The sequence below is a fragment of the Plecotus auritus genome (genome assembly GCF_963455305.1).
Source record: "Plecotus auritus genome assembly, chromosome: 9".
NCBI lineage: Eukaryota > Metazoa > Chordata > Mammalia > Chiroptera > Vespertilionidae > Plecotus > Plecotus auritus.
In genome coordinates, this window is record NC_137783.1 from 106,460,804 (window position 1) to 106,482,026 (window position 21,223).

The window sequence follows — 21,223 nt, forward strand, 5'->3', positions numbered from 1 at the left end:
CTAAAAATATAGGAAAAAATAAACTTGAGCAGTACCTTTTAATTAGGATATTTTAAGCATCTAGAGTTATTTATTTTGGGTTGAGTATCAAAAGTGTTTTGTGTATAACTTGGTTTTCTCATAAAATTGACACATTTGCTATGTACTAAAACTTGGCTATCTAGAATCCTCAAGGAATGAGTTATTTAGAAGAAATGAGTTTATCAAATAACAGGATTATCTCTTGAGGCACCAATTTTTCTAAATACCATCGGAAATTATCCTCCAATGGGTTGCATACTTCCCTGGCTTCCTAAATTGAGCCAGAAAACGCTTGCCTTTTCTTGATGAGTCAAGAGTCTTCCTTTGAGTATCAGATTTTTCCCTCTTCTGAATGGCAGTGCTTTCAAAGACTGCCACGGTGTGGAGTATTCCTTGCCCCTGTGTTGAATGACCCGACTACGTCTTTGAATTCCTGTGATTACTTTCTGTGGATTTTTTTTCTCCTTTTGCTTTTACTTTTTGTTGCCAGTGGTGTGCCTATAACTAGAATTGGTTGCCATATTTTGTTGTTGTTGTTGTTTATTCTGATAAATAAGGATACTTATTTTGGGGGTGTGTGAAAGAAAAATATAGTCCATGAGTCATTGAGTGAGGTGTCTGTGGGCCTTAGTACACCAATGTGTGTGTGAAATCATTACCTGTAATTTTCAAATGCTCAGTGCCTTATAAAATAGTTGGTTCTAGAATGTGTATCTTTCAAAATAGTTAGGTATTTACAGGTAGTGGATGCAATCTGAGAAATTGGATGAAAGTGTGTGCTTTTATTTTTGGTTCCTTGTCTGGCCTTCATACCTTTAATTAGGTACCACTTTGCTGTGGGAGAGAGTAAGTATCTCACACTGGACCCTCATTGGAGCAGCTCCTGACAGGGCTCCTTCACTCCTTGCTACTTATTTTCTATTTTGTCTTTCTGCTTCCCTATCTGCTTTTTCATTTTTGGACTTTATTCTCAGTGCTTTATTATTCTTCCTTTGTACCCTTTATAGCTTTTGGCGGTAATGTTCTAGACTTTGATATGATAAGCCTTGCTACAGCATTAAGCCTTAAAAGGTTAGGTGACACCTTTTAAAAGGTTTAGCATTAATTGATTATTAAGAATAATTCCCCGTACTCAAGTGGTTTTTTTAAAAAAATCTCATACAGTTATTTTTATAAGATTTACAGTGTTGTTTCTTGTGGCAGTTGACCAGTTCTAACTTTGGGGATTATATTTAACCGTTAAATTTTCTCCTCCCTCTTCCCCACCCTCGTTTCCTTTGGATTTTTCATTTCCTTTCTTTGTTTACTGCACTCATGCTCGTAGTTGCCTGCATTTGTGTGGAATAAATGATTCATGTCCATAATTCTTGGCTCCTGAAAGATAAAAATTTTATGCAGTAATGTTATTATTGATTATTTTTCATTTGTCCTCTATAATGTGCCCTGCAGAACCTGTAGGCATGTTGCTCCCAGATTAAGTACATATTTGAATACTTTCTAAAACTCCTAACTTAGAGTTGGAATATTTAATCTGTCTGCATCATAAGGCAAGTTGTTAACTGCATACTTTGTATCTTAGCCAGAATACTTTAACATTTTTATGAAGGGGAGCAAACTTGGGAGGTCCCTGGTAACACCCTGAGACATTTTATATTCCACCAGTGATAGGCAAAATTTAGTAGAGGTTAGAAGTGTATTATATGAATTTATTGTGTTGATTTCAAGACCACAACTTTTCCATTAAACACATACTATTCTGCCTTTGCAGCCTAAGTCCCCTTTAGTTACCTCCATCTCCACCCTCCACCATTTATGTTGAATGTAACGTTTTGCCTATATCCATAGTAAAAAATGAAAGACGCTTAACCTTGAAGTTGTTGGGTTATTTCAGACCAACTAGCAACAGCTTTTGTGGTTCACTAATGGAAATAGTCTCAGACTTTGGAGCGGAAAAATTTCAATTGGGCACCTCAGTAATTTGCTGCTCAGAATCTTCCTTGAGGCAAAGGAAGTGCACTGCCTGTGCTGTGTGCAGCGCTCTGTGCCATCAATTTAATGACAGACTTCCTAAAAATCATTTCTGCCTTGTTTGCTGTTCATTTCTTTAGTCCCTATTTGTCAACCTTAATTTTTCTCCTTTTCGGTGGTTTGTTACAATTTAGGATTTCATTGCAAAATAACTGAACTTTACATTTATCACTTTGTATTCCTTTAGCGATGTGGGCAACATTATTATACATTAACCTTGAGTGGGTTAGTGTGTGTGTGCGCGCGTGTGCGCACGCACGTGTGAAGTCATTACCAGTAGGTTCAAAAAGTGGAAGAAGAAATAGTACCAGAGGGAGACCTTGAAGACCTAGGTTCCACTCCTGGGTTGCCACTGGCTAGCTGTGTGACTTGGGAATTCATTAAACCTTTCTGGACCTCAATTTCCTTATCTTTGAAAATTAGGAAATTGGACTAGATAATGTCTAACTCATTTTCTAATTTAAAATTATTTGTGCTTCTATTAATAGTAAAAACTCAGCTTGATATTTCACTAGGTTTATTTGGGGAGTTAGGGAAGGATTTGATATGGCATTCTCTTAATGCTATTTTAATAGTATAATGATCTGTGTTCCTGGAATTTTTTCATATACAAATATACTGAAAAAAGTGGCTTTTCTTTCTTGCAGGACAGTGGCTTTGTGCATATTCATACTCCAATAATCACATCCAATGACTGTGAGGGGGCTGGAGAACTCTTTCAAGTTGAAGTAAGTTGTGCTTCCCATTTTAGGGATATATTGCTCTCTGATATTTTTCATCTGAGGGTTTGTTTTACATTTAATAAGAGCTATGTGGAGAGACCATGACCAGAACCTGAAAATTTGTCAATAATAATACTTAAAAAAATATGTAAAAATTCAATCTTCTCTAATTCCTGTCCTACCAGCTTCATTACTTACATTGTGACTAAAATAAGTAGATTTTTAGTCTAGTACTCCATTTGCTTTTCTTATATATCTATGAATTGGTGAACTGAAGAAACTTGAAGAGATTAATAAAGATTCTAAGATATCCTTTGTGCAAATGCAGTCCCCAGTTAATATTTTTGGATATAAGTCATATTTTAAAAGATAAATTAAAATAGAAAAGTATAGTCTACGGCCATACCACCCTGAACGGGCCCGATCTCATCTAAAATAGAAAAGTATATATGTGAATATATTCTTTTTCAAGACCTTTAAAAAATACATTTTTCATAAGAAATGATATATGATCTGTACACTTCACAAAGGTTCTTATTTTAATTCTTTATTTAGCAATCGTTTTTTGAGCTCCTAATAAGTTCCAGGCATTGTCAGCCTGCCTGTGAAGGTCCTTTAAAATTTATCAGTTTTTTTTACGTGTGGGCATTTACCAGTCTGCCATCCTGATTAAAATCATTGTCCAGTAGTATAATGGGACAAAAAGAAATGTATGTGGATGAGTAGTGCTTTTTGTATTTCTTTCATTTACTCACTGATTTCTTTATCTCTGAGAAGTCAAGATTCTTTTCACACAAGACTTATATATAACTGCTCTCTCCTGTTCAGTATGTTTTCATTCTTTTTTAGGATTTTAACTACAATTGACATATAAAATTAACTATTAAGTTTCAGGTGTACAACTTAGTACTTAGACATTTATATAATACTAGAGGCCCGGTACACGAAATTTGTACATGGGGGGTCCACTCACTTCAGCCTGCACCCTCTCCAATCCGGGATCCCTCTCACTATCCGGGACCGCTGGCTCCTATCTGCTCACCTGCCTGCCTACCTGATTGCCCCTAACTGCCCCCCCCCCACCCCCCTGCCAACCTGATCACTCTAACCGCCTCTGCCTGCCGGCCTGATCGCCCCTAACTGCCCCCCTGCCAGCCTGGTCGCCCCCAACTCCCCTCCCCACGCTGGCCTGGTTGCTCCCAATGCCCCCCCCCCTCACCAGCCTGGTCACCCCTAACTGCCCCCCCCCCCCCGCCGCCAGTCTGGTCACCCCATACTGCCCCCTCTGCCGACCTGGTCGCTCCTAACTGCCCCCTGCCCCCGCCGGCCTGCTTGCCCTTCACTGCCCCCCCTGCCGGCCTGGTTGCCCCCAACTGCCCCACCCCTGCCGGCCTGGTTGCCTCCAGCTGTCCCCCACCCCCTGCTGGCCTGGTCGTCCCACGCAGCCTGCTGTTCATTCGTTTGGTCATCCCTCACTAACCCCCCTGCCAGCCTTGTCACCCCACACAGCCTGTGTTAGGTCGTCCATCTGGTTGTTTCGGTTGTGACGGCCCCTGGCTTTTTATATATTAGGATACAAAGTAAGTCTAGTACCCATCTGATACCATACATAGTTATTACAGTACTATTGACTATAGTCCCTCTGCTGTACTCTACATCCCTGTGGCTATTTTTAAAACTGGCAGTTTGTACTTCTTAATTGCTTTACTTTTATTATCAGCCCTCCAACCCCCCTCCAATCTGGCAACCATCAATTTATTCCCTGTATCCATGAATTTGTTTCTGTTTTGTTTGTTCATTTATTTTGTTTTTCAGATTCAACATATAAGTGAAATTATATGGTATTTGTCTTTTTCTGACTTATTTTTCTTAGCATAATACCCTATAGGTCCATCCATATCATTAAAATGGCAAGATTCTTTTTTATTGCTTAATAATATTCCATTGTATATATGTGCCACATATTCTTTATCTAATTATCTATCGATGGACACTTGGGTTGCTTTCATATCTTGGCTATTATAAATAATGCTGCAGTGAATATAGGGAGCATATATCTTTTCAAATTAATATTTGGATTTCTTCAGATAAATATCCAGAAGTGGAATTGCTGAATCATATGGTAGTTCTGTTTTTTCTTTTTTTGAGGAGCCTCCATACACTTTGATAGTGGCTACACCAACTCACAATCCCACCAACAGTGCACAAGAGTTCCCTTTTCTCCACATCCTCACCTATACTTGCTTGTTGATTTATTGGTGATACACATTTTGACAGGTGTGAGGTGATATCTCATTGTTTTAATTTGCATTTCTCTGATGATTTAGTGATGTTGAGCAACTTTTCATATGTCTATTCAGGTCCTCTGCCCATTTTTTATTGGGTTGTTTCTTTTGTGTGTGTGGGTATGTGTTAAGTTGTACTTATATATTTTGGATATTATCCCCTAATTGGATGTATTATTGATGAATATCTGCTCTCATCCAGTAGGATGTCTTTTTGTCTTCTTGATGGTTTCCTTTGCTGTACAAAACCTTTTTAATTTGATATAGTTTCATTTGTTTATTTTTTCTTTTATTTACCTTGCCTGAGGAGACATATCCAAAAATATTTGTATTGCTACCAGCAATGTCAGCTACCTATGTTTTCTTCTAAAAGTTTTATCTTTTCAGGTGTTAAATTGTAGACTTTAATCTGTTTTGAGTTTAGTCTTATATATGGAGTAAGAAAGTGAATGTTAGCATCTGTATATATGAGTTCAAAGAAGATAGCACATGATACATTCAGCCTATTGTATCCACAGGTTCTGCATTCACAGATTCAACCAACCACAGATTGAAAATGTTCAGAAAAAAAGTTCTGTTGTTGCTATGTATTATGTAGTTAGGCCTACAATGGTTTCATCTGTACTGAATATATACAGACATTTTCCTTGTCCTAATTCCCTAAGCTTTATAGCATGACAACTATTTACATAGCATTTACATTGTATTAGATACTATACATAATCTATAAATGGTTTAAAGTATATGAGAGAATGTGCATGGGTTATATGCAAATACTACACCATTTTATTTTTTTTTAATATATATTTGTATTGATTTCAGAGAGGAAAGGAGAGGGAGAGAGAGAGATAGAAACATCAATGATGAGAGAGAATCATTAATAGGCTGCCTCTTGCACACCCCCTACTGGGGATCGAGCCTGCAACCTGGGCATGTGCCCTTGGCTGGAATCAAACCTGGGACTCTTCAGTCCACACGTCTATGCTCTATCCAGTGAGACAAACTGGCGAGGGCTACACCATTTCACATAAGGGACTAATTGAGCATCTGTGGATTTTAGTATCAGCTGGGGGTCCTGGAACCAATCCCCTGCGGATACTGAGAGAGTGTATATATAAATTATTAAAATACATTTTTTTTCTAGGTGTTTGTGTTATTAGTTTTCTGTTTGCAATTTAACTGAATGTTGTACCTTGTTCTGAATATTGAAGTGAAGAAGAATCATTTACCATAAATACCTTTTATAATCCCTAAACCACTAAATATTAAAAAGTAAATGATAGTGAATAGAAGGTATAATTTAAAGGGTTGGTTTTGTTGTTTTGTTTTGTTTTTACCAATACGAAGGGAATTATTAAAGAGATCTAAATTAAACAAATAAAAAAATCTGTAACTAATTTAAAAAGTGATAAATTTGAAAATAACCGCTTTGCTACCATAAGCAAAACTGAATAATTAATTACAGTATGTGTATTTTAGCCTCTAAACAACACAAGGCAAGTTATCAATTAAGGTAAATATATAGGAAGGGGAAAATATATATATACTAAAGGCCCGATGCATGAAATTCGTGCATTGAGGGGGGGTGTCCCTCAGCCCAGCCTGCACCCTCTCCAATCTGGGACCCCTCGAGGGATGTCCGACTGCCCGTTTAGGCCCGATCCCAAACGGGCAGTCGGACATCCCTCTCACAATCCAGGACTACTGGCTCCCAACTGCTCGCCTGCCTGCCTTCCTGATTGCCCCTAACCACTTCTGCTTGCCAGCCTGATCACCCCCTAACCACTCCCCTGCCAGCCTGATTGATGCTTAACTGCTCCCCTGCCAGCCTGTTTGCCCCTAACTGCCCTCCCCTGCAGGCCTGGTCCCCCCAACTGCTCTCCCCTGCAGGCCTGGGTCCCCCCCCCAACTGCCCTTCCCTGCAAGTCTGGTCACCCCCAACTTCCCTCCTCTGCCGACCTGGTCACCCCTAACTGCCCTCCCCTGCAGGCTTGATCACCCACAACTGCCTTCCCCTGCTGGCTTGATCCCTCCCAACTGCCCTCCCCTGCTGGCCATCTTGTGGTGGCCATCTTGTATCCACATGGGGGCAGCCACCTTGTGTGTTGGAGTGACAGTCAATTTGCATATTACTCTTTTATTAGATAGGATAGAGGCCTGGTGCACGGGTGGTGGCCAGCTGGTTTGCCCTGAAGGGTGTCCCGGATCAGGTTGGGGGTTCCCTTGGGGCGTGGCATGGCCTGGGCGAGGGGCCTGTGGTGGTTTGCAGGCCGACCACGCCCCCCGGCGACCCAAGTGGAGGCCCTGGTATCTGGGATTTATTTATCTTCTATAATTGAAACTTTGTAGCCTTGAGCGGAGCCAGGCCTCCTGCTTGCTCCGTGACCACAGCCATTTTTGTTGGGATTTATTTATTTTCTATAATTGAAACTTTGTAGCCTTGAGTGGAGGCCTGGGCCGGCCAGGGTGTGCGGAAAGCTTGGCTTCCTCCGTTGCTGGGGAAACCCAAGCCTCCTGCTCGCTCTGTGGCCACAGCCATCTTGGTTGGGTTAATTTGCATACTCCCTCCTGATTGGCTGGTGGGCATGGCTTGTGGGTGTAGCGGAGTGATGGTTAATTTGCATATTACTCTTTTATTAGATATGATTTCTGAAGCTAAACAACTGTTCTATATTCATAGTATTTCAGGGCCAGGTTCAGTAATTTTGTGATGGAATTAGACTTGCCTATTCATAGTACCTGAAGATGCTCCTAAATTCATTGATCCTAGACTCCTGCAGTCAGGATCTAAATCAGGTTTCAGGGATGTGTAGCTTTTTGTTATGACCTGCTGTCTGTTGTTTTCAGAAGTTCAGCTCTAAGACTTATCTTCTGCCCCCCTATCCTTTGAAAGCATTGCTTCTCATTTCCACCTCACAGACCTCTGTCCTTCCAAGCTTCATTATGCTAATTTTCTCCTCACTGCATGTGGCATCAAAGGAGTTTGAATCTTGGCACCCCACTGTTAGGAGGGAACAGTTTCATATTTAAAGTTTAGCTTCTCTTAATAGTGCTCTTTTTTTGCTCTGACAACACTGAGGTGTCAGGTTTGATGACAACAGTAAGCAGCCACCTTGAAATGCACAGTAAGAACATGCACTTCTAAACACTGCTGAGAAGTGAATGCGTGTCTCATTATTTTAGTTTTCTTTTTCCTCATGTCTATTTCCTGCTTTAAGACTTTGGATATTTGTTAAGGGTTGGGGACTACTGAATACATATGTAGAAAGTTCCATTCAAGACATTCGTTATTCAGCAGACATTTGGTATCATCTGTGTTCAAGAGGCAGTGCTCAGTGTTATGAGGGATATGAAGATGTGACTGAGGTTCTGTCCTATAGAGGTAGAGAGTTGGCAGGGTCAATGGAGGCAGGAGCATGCTTTTCCTTCACTCTCAATGTTACTTATCTTACAATATTCCTTGATGTACACGTTTTCCTCTTTGTTTAAGGCCCTGAGTCTCCACAGTTATGTTTGGTCTTTACAATACTGGAGTAACTAGTTTGTCTCTGAGAAGATAAAAGAGACTAAAGGAAGAATTAGAGATTGATGGGAAATAGGTGAAACTGCCTTATGTCTATATTTGAGGATATAGTGTTGCCAGTTGTAAGTGATATAGAATCTAGAGGAAAATTATGGTAGTGAGGATTGACTTGATTAGAAAAATCTTCAAAATGATTATGTGACTTGACTGTACCCTAGGGAGAGTATTCCAGGTGGGGAACAATGTGAGCAGAGTCTTGAGTGTGAAGTAGCAGGGTTTTCATTGGAATCTGGATGGACGGATTGGAAGGTTCATATTGGTGGGTTGTAGTGAACCCCTTTCATGTCCCGCGTGGTTCAGGGTTCAGCTTCAGGGTTCGGGCTCTGGATGAGGCCGCACGCCAATGAAAGAGACTAGAAAATATTAATTTGGAAATATTGGGGGCCAGGCGGGAGCCCAACTCAAGGGGAAGGACTCCACTTTGCTCCAGCCTAGCGATCCCTTTTATTAAGACTATGGGATCCACCCATAGCTCTAGGCAGGCAATTCCAGTAATAGCCAATCAGCAAGGATTCACGTAAGATTAAAAGGTGGAGGTTGCTTTAGCTATCATTGTCTCAACTAGACAGTGGGTGGTTGGCTCTGACCTTTCAGAGCTTCAAGGTTGACCAGCCTTCCGGGTTCCTTGTCCACACCTCTCTGCTAGTGAAGGCAGTGGGCGGCTTCCATCAGTGGGTAGCTATAAGAATGAGGAAATGGAGCAGGTTTTTAAAAAAACAACTTTGTACCATAAAATTCACTCATGTAGGGTATACATTTCCATGGATTTTAGTATATTCATAGGGTTGTGCAGTCATCATCATAATCTAATTAAAGAGCTTTTTCATCACCCCGAAATGAAACCTGGTATCCATTAGAAGTTCCTTCCCGTATGCACCCCCAGCTGTAGGTCACCTAAAACTACTCCATAGATTTGCCTTTTCTGGAGCATTTTATATAAATGGGATCATACAACATATGGTCTTTTGTGTCTGGCTTCTTTCACTTAGCATAAAGTTTTGGAGGTTTATCCATGTTGTAGCATATATCAGTACTTCATTACTTTTTATATTCAATTGGTATTCTATTGTATAGATATACAACATTTGTTTATCCATTTAGCAGATGATGGATATTTGGATTGTTTCCACCTTTGGGCTATAATGAGTAATGCTACTATGAACATTTGTGAAAACATTTGGATGATTTCATTTCTCTTGGGTGGAATTGCTGGGTCATATGGTAACTCTGTTTTGAGAAACTGCCAAACCATTTTTCAAAGTGGCTTCACCATTCTACATTCCCATCAGCCATGTTCCTCTACATCATTGCCACTTTTTATTGCCCTTCTTTTTTTATTACAACCATATCAGAGTGTGTGAAGTGGTATCTTATTGTGGGTTTTCTTTTTTTCTTTCTTAACTGATTTTAGAAAAGAGGAAAGGGGGTGAGAAAGAGAGAGAAAAAGAAAGAACATCTCATTGATCAGTTGCCTCCTGCACACACCCCAACCAGGAATCCAACCCAAAACTTGGGTATGTGCCCTGACCAGGAATCAAACTTGCCACCTTTTGGTGTATTGGATGTCTCTCCAACCAACTGAGCCAACTGTGGGTTTTCTTTTTGCTTTTGAACATTTACAATTTATATGTAAATGTGTTATTCACATTTAAACTTTTAATTACAATTCTTCTTTGCCAGAATGTGATGGGTAAATGGTTACACATTATGAAATTCAATTAGACAGAAAAATCTAAGAGAAGTACTTCATATAATAGGAACACTGCTCAAGTCTAGAATTTATACATTAAAGTACTTTATAAAGTGAAGAAGGAACTGAAAGTGTAAGGCTATTAAATGGAATGCAAGGAGACATGTGCAATTTTATATCTGAATCTTATACTGGAAAATCTCATACCTAGAGTTTTATACTGAATCTCATACTGTGTTCTAAAGTTTGGCCCTAGGTTGGTTTGCATTTTTTATTATTTTGGTTACATATATGTATATATGTGTACGTGTACATATATATATATATATATATATATATATATATATATCATAAAATTTACCATTTTACGCATTTGTAAGTGTACAATTCACTAGCTCCTTCATCCTAAGGGTTTTAAGGGTGGAGGTTTTAGGGGAGGTCCCAGGAGAAGATCTCAGTAGAATATTCAGCAAATTTCCAGGTGTGTCCTTTCAGGGTCTAGGTCTCCACTGATTGATTGGCCAGCACCATTGTGGGGTCATTATTCAGTGCAGCTGATCCTGAGGTCAGCCTTGTCTTGCTGGTCTGGTTGTGCTGCTTTTCTGGGCCTGGAGCTGAAATACAACTGAGGCCTAGATGTTATCTCTAGGGAGGAAAGGTCAGGGGGTACAAACCTCATGCTGGGTGAGAAACTACAGTTGTCCCTGGCTAGGCACCTGGGACTTTTCACTTTGGTGACCTTCTGGCCCATCATCCTTGCTCTGCTCATGTCTGTCTAACTGCCGACCACATGACTAACACTATGCTTATAGGTCGTAAGAATTAATGGAAATAACACGTATGAAAACTTAAAATTGCTATTCAAAAATAAGGAAAACTTAATATGCAGGAGAAACCCAAAGTTTCTCTTTTCCAAGCTGTTGTGCATTCTAGAAGTTATTGGGCAGAATTTTGATGCTTGCATATTTTTATGGCTAGGTTATTTATGGTACACATCATTTTGGTTATGCTTGATGTTTTCACTTTTTAATACTCTTACCTGTTTCTTTTAAATTTTTTAGATGGTATGAGGGCTAACCCAGGTCAAACTTCTTTTCAAAACAATTCTTTTTCAGCTAATGTTAATCTTTCCTTTCTTCCAGCTCCCGTTGTACTTGTGTTCAGTTGCTGTAGCCTGTTTTCATACTCAGTTCTTTAATCGTTTCTTGACATCAATTTTGTTTCTCATCTAGATTGCAAGCTCCTTACGGGGAAGAACTGTGTCCTCTGTGCCACAGGACACAGGTGGAACATTTGGGTACCTGTTGGTTATATTTTCTGTGGGCTCTTTTCATTTGCAGAACTTTCAACCTTAAGACTTGCCATTTTCTTTTCTGTGAGGATGTTTGTTGCTCAAATTAAGGCCCTGTTTCTGCATGTGCAGGTGAAAAATGCATAGGTCCTATCTAGGAAGATAGATAAGAGACTTACAATAATGTTCGCCCCTGGGCATAGGGCCTACTGTTCTAGATTCTTTGAATTTTTTTATTATAGGTTTCTGTTACTTAAAAACAACAAAAAGGTAATGCACAATTCAGAAGTTACAAAAGTCAGTTTCTCTTCCACTCCTGACTTGTAGCTACCCTCTTATTCTTCCCCATAGACGTCACTGTTACCTGTTCCTCTTTAGAAGTTTGTACCAAACTCTGTCAGCAATATGTGTGATGCTGTTACTTATGAATTAGCTGTCAGAGTGTGTTGCCAACATTTAAAACTTTTTAATTTGATGGATTGCTTTTTCAGTGAAAAGAGAAATTGCCATGGTAGAACTAAGAGAAGCAAACCTTGTTTTCAAGGGCACTGAGAAGAGAACTGACCTGGAAGCTGGTGTTTTTGCCACTTCCACTGTGAAGTGAGGATCTTGTGAATTAACACCATGGTAAAAAAAATTCCCTTAGATTCTGAATTGATACAGCCTGCTGCTGCTGCTTCCTATTGAAAAGACTGCACTATTTCTTCCATCCTCTGGTATCCACCAAATGGAGTACATTCTTAAAATGATCTAATCCCCATCAGACACACTGGACTAAAATTGCACTATTTGATTCATCCTGTAAATATTTGTTAAGCCTTGTTTTTTTTTTCTTAAAAGTTCTGTGCTAGTGCTATTTGACTTACAAAGTTATTTCCGTTTTGTGTCTCAGAAACATGAATTTGCAAGGTATTTTTAAATAAGAAAAACAAAATTCTGCAATAATAAGTGCCACCAAAATAATGTGAATTTGATTTGTATTTCCAAAATAGCTAGTGAAATTGAATATCTTTCCATATATCGGTTGGCCATTTGTATGTCTTCTTGGGAGAGGTGTCTGTTCAGGTCTTCACAGTGGCCAAAACCTGGGGGTAATCAAAGTGTCCTTCGATAGAGGATTAGATAAAGAAGATGTGGTACATATATACTATGGAATATTACTCAGGTATAAGAAAAGATGAAATAGTGCCATTCGCGACAACTTGGATGGACCTTGAGAATATTACGCTAAGCGAAATCTGTCAGAAAAAGCTACGAACCATATGATTTCACTTGTATATGGGATATAAAACTGAAACTCAGCCCAGCTGGTGTGGCTCAGTGATTGAATGTTGACCCATGAACCAAGATAAAGAGGTTGCTGGTTCAGTTCCCAGTCAGGGCACATACCCAGGTTGTGGGTTGTATACTTGGTTGGGGCCCTTTCGGGAGGCAGCCGATGGATGTTTCTCTCTCTCTCTCTCTCTCTCTCTCTCTCTCTCTTTCTCTCTCTCTCTCTCTGTGTGTGTGGGTGTGTGTGTGTCTCTCTCCCTTCCTCTCTCTAAATATCAATTAAATAGAAAAGAGTCTCCAGGTGATTCGAATGTGTCTTCAAGGGTATATACAGAATAGTAGAAGCCCATGTTCATAGACTCAGCTTCGCTAGATAAATCCAAATTTTACAGGAAGTGAAGAAAGAATTTAAACTCCTACCAGCAGGGTGCACTGTTCTACATCTTTGTCAACACCTAATATTTTCAGTCTTAAATTTTTGCCAATGTCATGGATGTAAAATGAGATCTTGATGTGATTTTTTCAATTTGCTTTGTTCTAATAACTGTTGAGATTGATAATATCTTCTTAAGGCTGTTGGCCACTCCTTTTCTATTCTATAGTATTTTCTATTGTGTTGTCTTCACATATCAGTGTTTTTATATTCTGGACTAGAGGCCCGGTGCACGAAATTTGTGCAGGGGAGGGGGGTGTCCCTCAGCCCAGCCTGCACCCTGCACCCTCTCCAATCTGGGACCCCTCAAGGGATGTCTGACTGCCCGTTTAAGCCCAATCCCAAACGGGCAGTCGGATATCCCTCTCACAATCCAGGACTGCTGGCTACCAACTGCTCGCCTGCCTACCATCCTGATTGCCCCTAACCACTTCTGCTTGCCAGCCTGATTGATGCCTAACTGCTCCCCTGCCAGCCTGTTTGCCCCTAACTGCCCTCCTCTGCCGGCTTGGTCACCCCTAACTGCCCTTCCCTGCTGGCCTGATTGCCCCCAACTGCCCTCCCTTGCAGGCCTGGTCCCTCCCAACTGCCCTCCCTTGCTGGCCATCTTGTGGTGGCCATCTTGTGTCCACATGGGGGCAGGATCTTTGACCACATGGGGGCAGCCATCTTGTGTGTTGGAGTGATGGTCAATTTGCATATTACTCTTTTATTAGATAGGATAGAGGCCTGGTGCACGGGTGGTGGCCAGCTGGTTTGCCCTGAAGGGTGTCCCAGATCAGGGTGGGGGTTCCCTTGGGGCATGGAGCGGCCTGGGCGAGGGGCCTGTGGTGGTTTGCAGGCCGGCCACGTCCCCTGGCGACCCAAGCAGAGGCCCTGGTATCTGGGGTTTATTTATCTTCTAAAATTGAAACTTTGTAGCCTGGAGCGGAGCCAAGCCTTCTGCTTGCTCCGTGGAGGCAGTCATTTCTCTTGGGATTTATGTATCTTCTATAATTGAAACTTCGTAGCCTTGAATGGAGGCCTGGGCCGGCCAGGGTGTGCGGAAAGCTTGGCTTCCTCCATCGCTGGGGACAACCCTAGCCTCCTGCTATTTCCAGCTCTGTGGCTGCCGCCATTTCTGTTTGGATTTATGTATCTTCTATCATTGAAACTTTGTAGCCTTTAGTGGAGGCCTAGGCCGGCAAGTGCAGGCGGAAAGCTTGGCTTCCTCCATAGCCGGGGAAACCCAAGCCTCCCTCCTGCTCTCTGTGGCCGTAGCCATCTTGGTTGGGTTTATTTGCATATTCACTCCTGATTGGCTTGTGGGTGTAGCAGAGTGATGGTTAATTTGCATATTACTCTTTTATTAGATAGGATAACGTTAATCCTTTGTTGAGGATATTGTTGCTGATCTTTTCTCCCAGTTTGTGGCTTGCCTTTTCTCTTTTTCTATACTCCCTTTTGATAAACAGAGTTCTTAATTTTAACGTAGAAAAGTTTCAGTCTTTTTCTTTATGGTTTGTGCTTTTCTATCTTGTTTAAGAAATCCTATATTATCTCCTAAAAGTTTTATAGTTTATGCATTACACTTATATGTCCTTTACCTACCAGGAACTGACTTTTGAGTATGATGTAAGAGTCCAGTTTTTCCTCCCAAAATAGATAACTATTTCAGTACAATTTATTGAATAGCTCATTTCTCTTCCTGTAATCACAATTGTCATCTCTGTCATAAATTAAGTTTACATATATGTGTGTCTATTTCTGTGCACTCTACTCTGTTCTATTGGTTTATCAGAATATCCCTGTGCCAGCACCTCACTCTCTCAATTGCTGGAGCTCTTCAGTAAGTCTTAGTATGTAGTAAGTTAAATCTTTTGACCTAATTTTAAGAGTTTTGTGGCTATTCTTGATCCTTTTCTCTTCCATGTAAACTTATGAATTATATCTTGGCAAGCTTTAAAAAAACCCTATTTGGTCTTTAATTGGAATACATTGATTCTGTAGATCAGTTTAGAAAAACTGGTATCTTTATGGTCTTAATTGTTCCTTTCCCTGGACATGGTATAGAATTCCATATATTCAAGAGTTCTTTAATGTTTTTCAATGGAGTTTAATAATTTTCTTCATAAAGGTCATGAATACCTTTGTTACATTTATTCCTAGATACTGTATGTTTTTCTGATGTTATAAATGTATCTTTAGAAAGAGTATATTTTTTATTTATTGAGTATAGTCTTCAATATATATGTATTAGAACAAGATTATTAATTTTATATAAAAACCTATAGTATGTTTACTCATATTTAGTCTTCTTTATCTGCCATTTACTCATGTATTAAAATTCTCTGGTATATTTTTCAACTTTTTTCTCATAGTTTTTGCTTTATATATTTTTCAGACTATGTTATTGGATATATACAATTTTAGAATCACTTTTTGATCAAATAAACTTTAACTTTATAGTGATCTTTTTTTCCCCAAGCACAGCTTTTTCTCTTTATGATGTTTTTTTTTTATATATATTAATTTAACCATAGTTGGTTTTGATCAGTATTTGTTTGACTTTTTTTTACTGTCACTCATCCTTTTGCTCAGCCTTTTTTTTGTCTTATGTTTTAAATGTGTATCTTGGAAATAGCATATAGCTCAGATTTTTAAAAAAATTAATTGCTGTAGCCCTTAGTCTTTTCCCTTTTTACTATTTAATCTAGTCCACTAATCTTCATTGTAATTGCTTAGGCATTTTGATTTTTAACCATCTTATTTTGTGCCTTTTGTTTCTTTTAAAATATTCCCTCCTTTTCTTGCCTTTTTAAAATAAATTATTTTTCTCATTTTAATCCTCTTCTCTCTCCCCCCTGCCTCACGACTAGTTTAGAAGAGACTGATGGAGTAAAGGAGAAGGGAGAGTTTAAGACAATGATTCTGAGTCTCGACTGTATATTGAATTCACCAAGGAACGTTAAAAAGTATGAATGCTTGGGCTCTGAAATTCAGATTAATTAGTCTGGGATGCAGTCTGGCATGGGGGATTTTTAAAGCTTTCCAGGTGCTTCTAATATACAGTCAGTATTGAAAGCTACGGCCCCTGAAGAAACTGCTAAATGTATGACATCAAATGTAGACATAGGCTTAGAAAGTGAGGTGATCATGACCAACACCCTTTTAACCCCATAGTCACAGCTGCTTTGTCTCTACCAACTAGGAGAATTCACTAACTAGTTCAGTTTTTTCTGTTATACTAGAATGCGTAGATTTGTATCGTTGAGAATTCTGAATTAAAACTTGTTTTTAAAAATTAAAATGAGCTGGTTCTCAAGAAATTATTTTGTATCCAACAGACAAAGCCAACACATGAAATTATAGACAGCATAACTATTTAATTGGGTTTTATAAAGGTAATTATACAGAATTATTTATATAGAATTATTAAATATAAAATCTGGCTCATCCTATGTAATAAAAGCCTAGGTGGCGTCACGCGACGTCATCACAAGATGGCCACCATGACGTCACAAAATGGCCGCCACAAGATGGCCACCACAATATAGTCACCACAAGATGGCCGGCAGGGGAGGGCAGTTGTGGGCCATTAGACTGGCAGGGGAGGGCACTTGGGGGCGATCAGGCCGTCAGAGGAGCAGTAAGCATCAATCAGGCCGGCAGGGGAGCAGTTAGGGGGCAATCAGGCCGGCAGGGGAGCAGTTAAGGGGCAATCAGGCATGAATTTTGTGTACCGGCCTCTACTATTTTATAAGTGTGCTAGGAGAATTTTCAGGTGCTGCAGTGATCAGAGATATCTGCATGGGCAAAGTAAGCAGTTTGTGACCCATTTTTATATTTCTGTCTTTGATTTTTCCCTTCAACTTTGTCTTTCACTTTCTTCTTCTAAAATTACCCAAGTTCCTTTCCAGAAAGTTAAATTGGTAGGAGTTTGAATAAGGGAAAAACCCAGGGTGAGAAGTAAGCATGTAGGGTGAATTATTTATGCATATCACTTACCTAATGCAGGAATTCTTTTTTCCAATTAATATTAAGTACATAACATGTGATAGGAATATAGTCATGAAAAAGTACACAGACGTCTTTTTCCTCGAGAATGTATATCTTTGTGGAAAGGGAGGTACAATAAATGAAATATCCTATCTAATAAAGAGGGAATATGCTAATTAACCATCATTTCATCACAAAGATGGCTGCACCCACAGCTGAGGCCAAGTTCCCATAAGGAGCCTTAACAAGCAATCAGCAGGGACCTGAGGCTACACCCTCCCCCGCACCCGTGGGGCTTGACAGGGGACCTCAGGCAGGCAGGGCTTGACAGGGGACCTCAGGCCACGCCCCCCCGCCCAGCGGGACTTGACGGGGGACCTCAAGGTGCACTTCCCATCCTGGTGCTGGGCTAGGGGACCTCAGGCTGCTCCCCCCCACCCCAGCACCCAGCCAGGGGACCTGAGGCTGCGCCCCCCTGCCTGGCGGGGCTTGACAGGGGACTTCAAGGTGCACCCCCAGTGCTGGGTCGGGGAACTCAGGCTGCAGCCCCCGCCCAGGGGGTCCTGAGGCTGTACCCCCCTGCCGATGGGGCTTGACAGGGGACCTGAGGCTGTTCCCCCCTCCAGGTGCCGGGCCAGGGGACCTGAGGCTGCGCCCCCACCCCCCTGCCTGGCAGGGCTTGACGGGGGACCTCAGGCCATGCCCCCCACCCAGCGGGGCTTGACAGGGGATCTCACGCCATGTCCCACACCTGGTGGGGTTTGATGGGGGACCTCAGGCCACACCCCCCATCCTGGCGCTGGGCCAGGGGACCTGAGGCTACGTTCCCTGCCCAGCGGGGCTTGACAAGGGTGGGACTAGCCAGGTCTGGATCTATCCCAATGAGCGGGGAGGGGGCAGGGGGCAGCCGGGTCTGGGTCTCACGCGATTTTGAGGCACATGTGGGTGGACGGGGACTTGACTCTGGGTCTCGTGGTGTACCCCAGACTCTGACAGGAGGAAGGTTTTCATATACATTTTACTAATTTTCTTTCATCTCTGACACTTCTATTATAGAGAAAGGGCAAATAGCAATATTAAATTATTTCCTCTAATTAATCCCCTTTTAATGTGCACCAATTTCGTGCACCAGGCCACTAGTTTACAATAAAAAAAGTAAAAGCTGTAGCATTTTACATATTGTGGTAACAGTCAGAAGATAGCTCACTAGTGTACTCTGCTTCCCAGTATTTATACCCTTCTGTGGTCCCCTCCCACACTTCATTCAGGTGGATTCTGTGTAACCAACAGAGCAAGGTAGAAATGAAGCTTCCTTTGTGAGGTCGTAAACCTCACAAACTCTGACTTTGGTCTTTTGGAATGTGAATTCTGGAGGAAGCCTGTGTCATGTAAGAAGTCTGACCACCAGGAGACCACTGTGCTTTGAGCTAGCCCAAACTAGTCATATGGGAAAGCTAAGTAGTGAGACAAAGATTCCTGGCTAGCACCCAGCTGTTTCTGCCATCCCAGCTAAGGCACCAGACATGTGGTTGAAGAACTCATCTTGGTTGTCTAGCTCAGTTGAGTCTGCAGATGATTTCAGTCCCAAGGGCCATTTAGCTATACTAATAAAAGAGAAACATGCAAATTGACCATCCCTCTGCTATGCCCACCAGCCAATCAGGAGTGAGTATGCAAATTAACCCAACAAAGATGGAGGCAGCCATGGAGCTGGAGTGAGCAGGATGCTTGGGTTGCCCCCGGCGACGGAGGAAGCCAAGCTTCCAGCCCACCCTGGCCTCTGCTCAAGGAGGGGCTGGGGGCCTGGGTCGCCGGGGGGCGTGGCCAGCCTGAAAATGGCCCTCAGCCCCTTACCCAGGCTGGCCACGCCCCTATGGGGTGAGGGTCCCTGCTAGGGGGCCTGGCCAACCTGCAAACAGCCATCATCCCCTCACCCAGGCTGGCCAGGCACCCCAGCGGGAACCCCCACCCTGAAGGGGGTGTGGCCATCTTGAAAACAGCCCTCAGCCCCTCACCCAGGCTGGCCACATCCCCCCAGTGGGGACCCTCACTCCATGGGGGCGTGGCCTGCCTGCAAACCACCACAGGCCCCTCGCCCAGGCCGCCCCACGCCCCAAGGGAACCCCTACCCTGATCCGGGACACCCTTCAGGGCAAACCAGCCAGCCCCCACCCGTGCACCAGGTTTCTATCTATACTAATAAAAGGGTAGTATGCTAATTAGACTGGGAGACCTTCCAGGAGACCTTCCAGATGTTCTTCTGGACAAAGCCATGGTGGCGGGGCCGAGGTAGAAGAGGTTAGAGGCCAAGAGGGGCGGGCAGTTGTGGGTGATCAGGCCAGGATGGCACGGCAGTTGTGGGTGATCAAGCCAGTGGAGGGGCCATTGGTGGTAATCAGGCAGGCGAGGTGGGGGGCAGCTGGGGATGAGCAGACCAGCAGAGGGGCCAGTTGGGGGCGAGTAGGCCATCAGTGGGGGTCAGTTGGGGGTGATCAGGACAGCAGGGGGGTGCAGTTTGGACTGAGCAGGCCAGCAGGGGGGCATTTGGGGGCAAGCAGGCCAGTGGGGAGGGCAGGTGGGGGCGAGCAGGCCAGCATGGGGGGCATTTGGGGGCGAGCAGGCTGGCGGCGGGGGACAGTTGGGGGTGAGCAGGCCAGCCTGCAGAGTGGTTAGGGGCAAGCAGGAAGGCAGGCAGGTGAGCGGTTAGGAGCCAGCAGTCCCAGATTGCGAGAGGGATGTCGGACTGCCGGTTTAGGCCTGATCCCTGTAAACCGGCAGTAAGACATTCTTCGAAGGGTCCCAGATTGGAGAGGGTGCAGACCTGGCTGAGGGACACCCCCCGCCCCCGCCCCATGCACGAATTTCGTGCGCTGGGCCACTAGTAATCAAATAAGAGACCCCAAACAAGAACCACCAGCTGAACCCACAGAATCATGAAAAGTAGCAATAGATTGTTGTTTTAAGCCACTAAGTTGTAGTGATATGTCACCCAGGAAAAGATAATTAGAACATATGATGATTAGCACTATGGAGAAAAGTAAAGCAGGAAGAAGAGGTTAGGGATTGCCAGAGAGAGAGATTCAGGCAGTCAGGGGGAGCCTCACTGAGAAGATACTATTACTCTAACAGAAACATGTTAGATGTGAGGGAGGGAGTAATGTTGATACCTGGGGCAAGGACTTTCTAGTCAGAAGCACAGCAAGGACAGAGGCCCTGTGCTGGAGCCTGAAGTTTTCACCACAAAGTCCAGTGTGGATGGAGCATAGTGAACGAGGGGAAGAATTGTGGGAGTTGAGGACACACAGGTAGAAGGAGGTGGAAGTAGATGCAGATTATATGGGGCTGCGACCTTCAGCTTTATAAGGTGCAACCCTCTTTTTATAGCCAAGCTATTGAAATATAGATAATATAAGCTTTTTATGCACTCAATTTAAAAAAGAAAATAATACAACGTTTTGAACATAATATAAAGATGAAAGTAATGTCATTTCATTATGTAAATGCTATAGTATGACAAGTCTAGAATACAAGTAGCCTTTATATAAGTTATTGACTTTGAGAGCTGCCAAGAAGGAGCTTATATTCCAGTGAGGAGACGGGTACATACACAGTTGAATAATAATATAAAGCAGTATATGATTAAGTGATAAAAGATTGGTAAAGTATTATTTCTTGGGGAGAGGGGCAGGTGCATTCTAGGGGGCGCCGGGGGAATACAGCATAAGCAAACAAAGTAAGAATGATTAAGGCAAAATGAGGGGAACAAGAGCTGTTGAATTTTAAGGGTATTATCAATGTTTTTCTGTTTTTGAGTGTTTTTAAAATGGAGAACAGTGGGAAAGAAGCCCTGAATGATAAGGTAGGTTAGAACAAAGAAGACATACTACAGAACCAATGAGGATTTGTAAGTATGGGAAAGG

The 21,223-nt window shown here is 42.2% G+C and overlaps 1 protein-coding gene across 5 annotated transcripts in view; it reads left to right on the forward strand.

Annotated features, from left to right (window-relative positions):
* NARS2 (asparaginyl-tRNA synthetase 2, mitochondrial) overlaps positions 1-21,223 on the forward strand; it is a 128,784-nt gene that overhangs the window by 12,359 nt on the left and 95,202 nt on the right. For all 5 annotated transcript variants that reach the window (XM_080640780.1, XM_080640784.1, XM_080640781.1 and 2 more), the window contains exon 5: positions 2,697-2,777. In XM_080640780.1, coding sequence (XP_080496906.1) covers positions 2,697-2,777 — 81 coding nt within the window. The remainder of the gene's footprint in view (positions 1-2,696; positions 2,778-21,223) is intronic.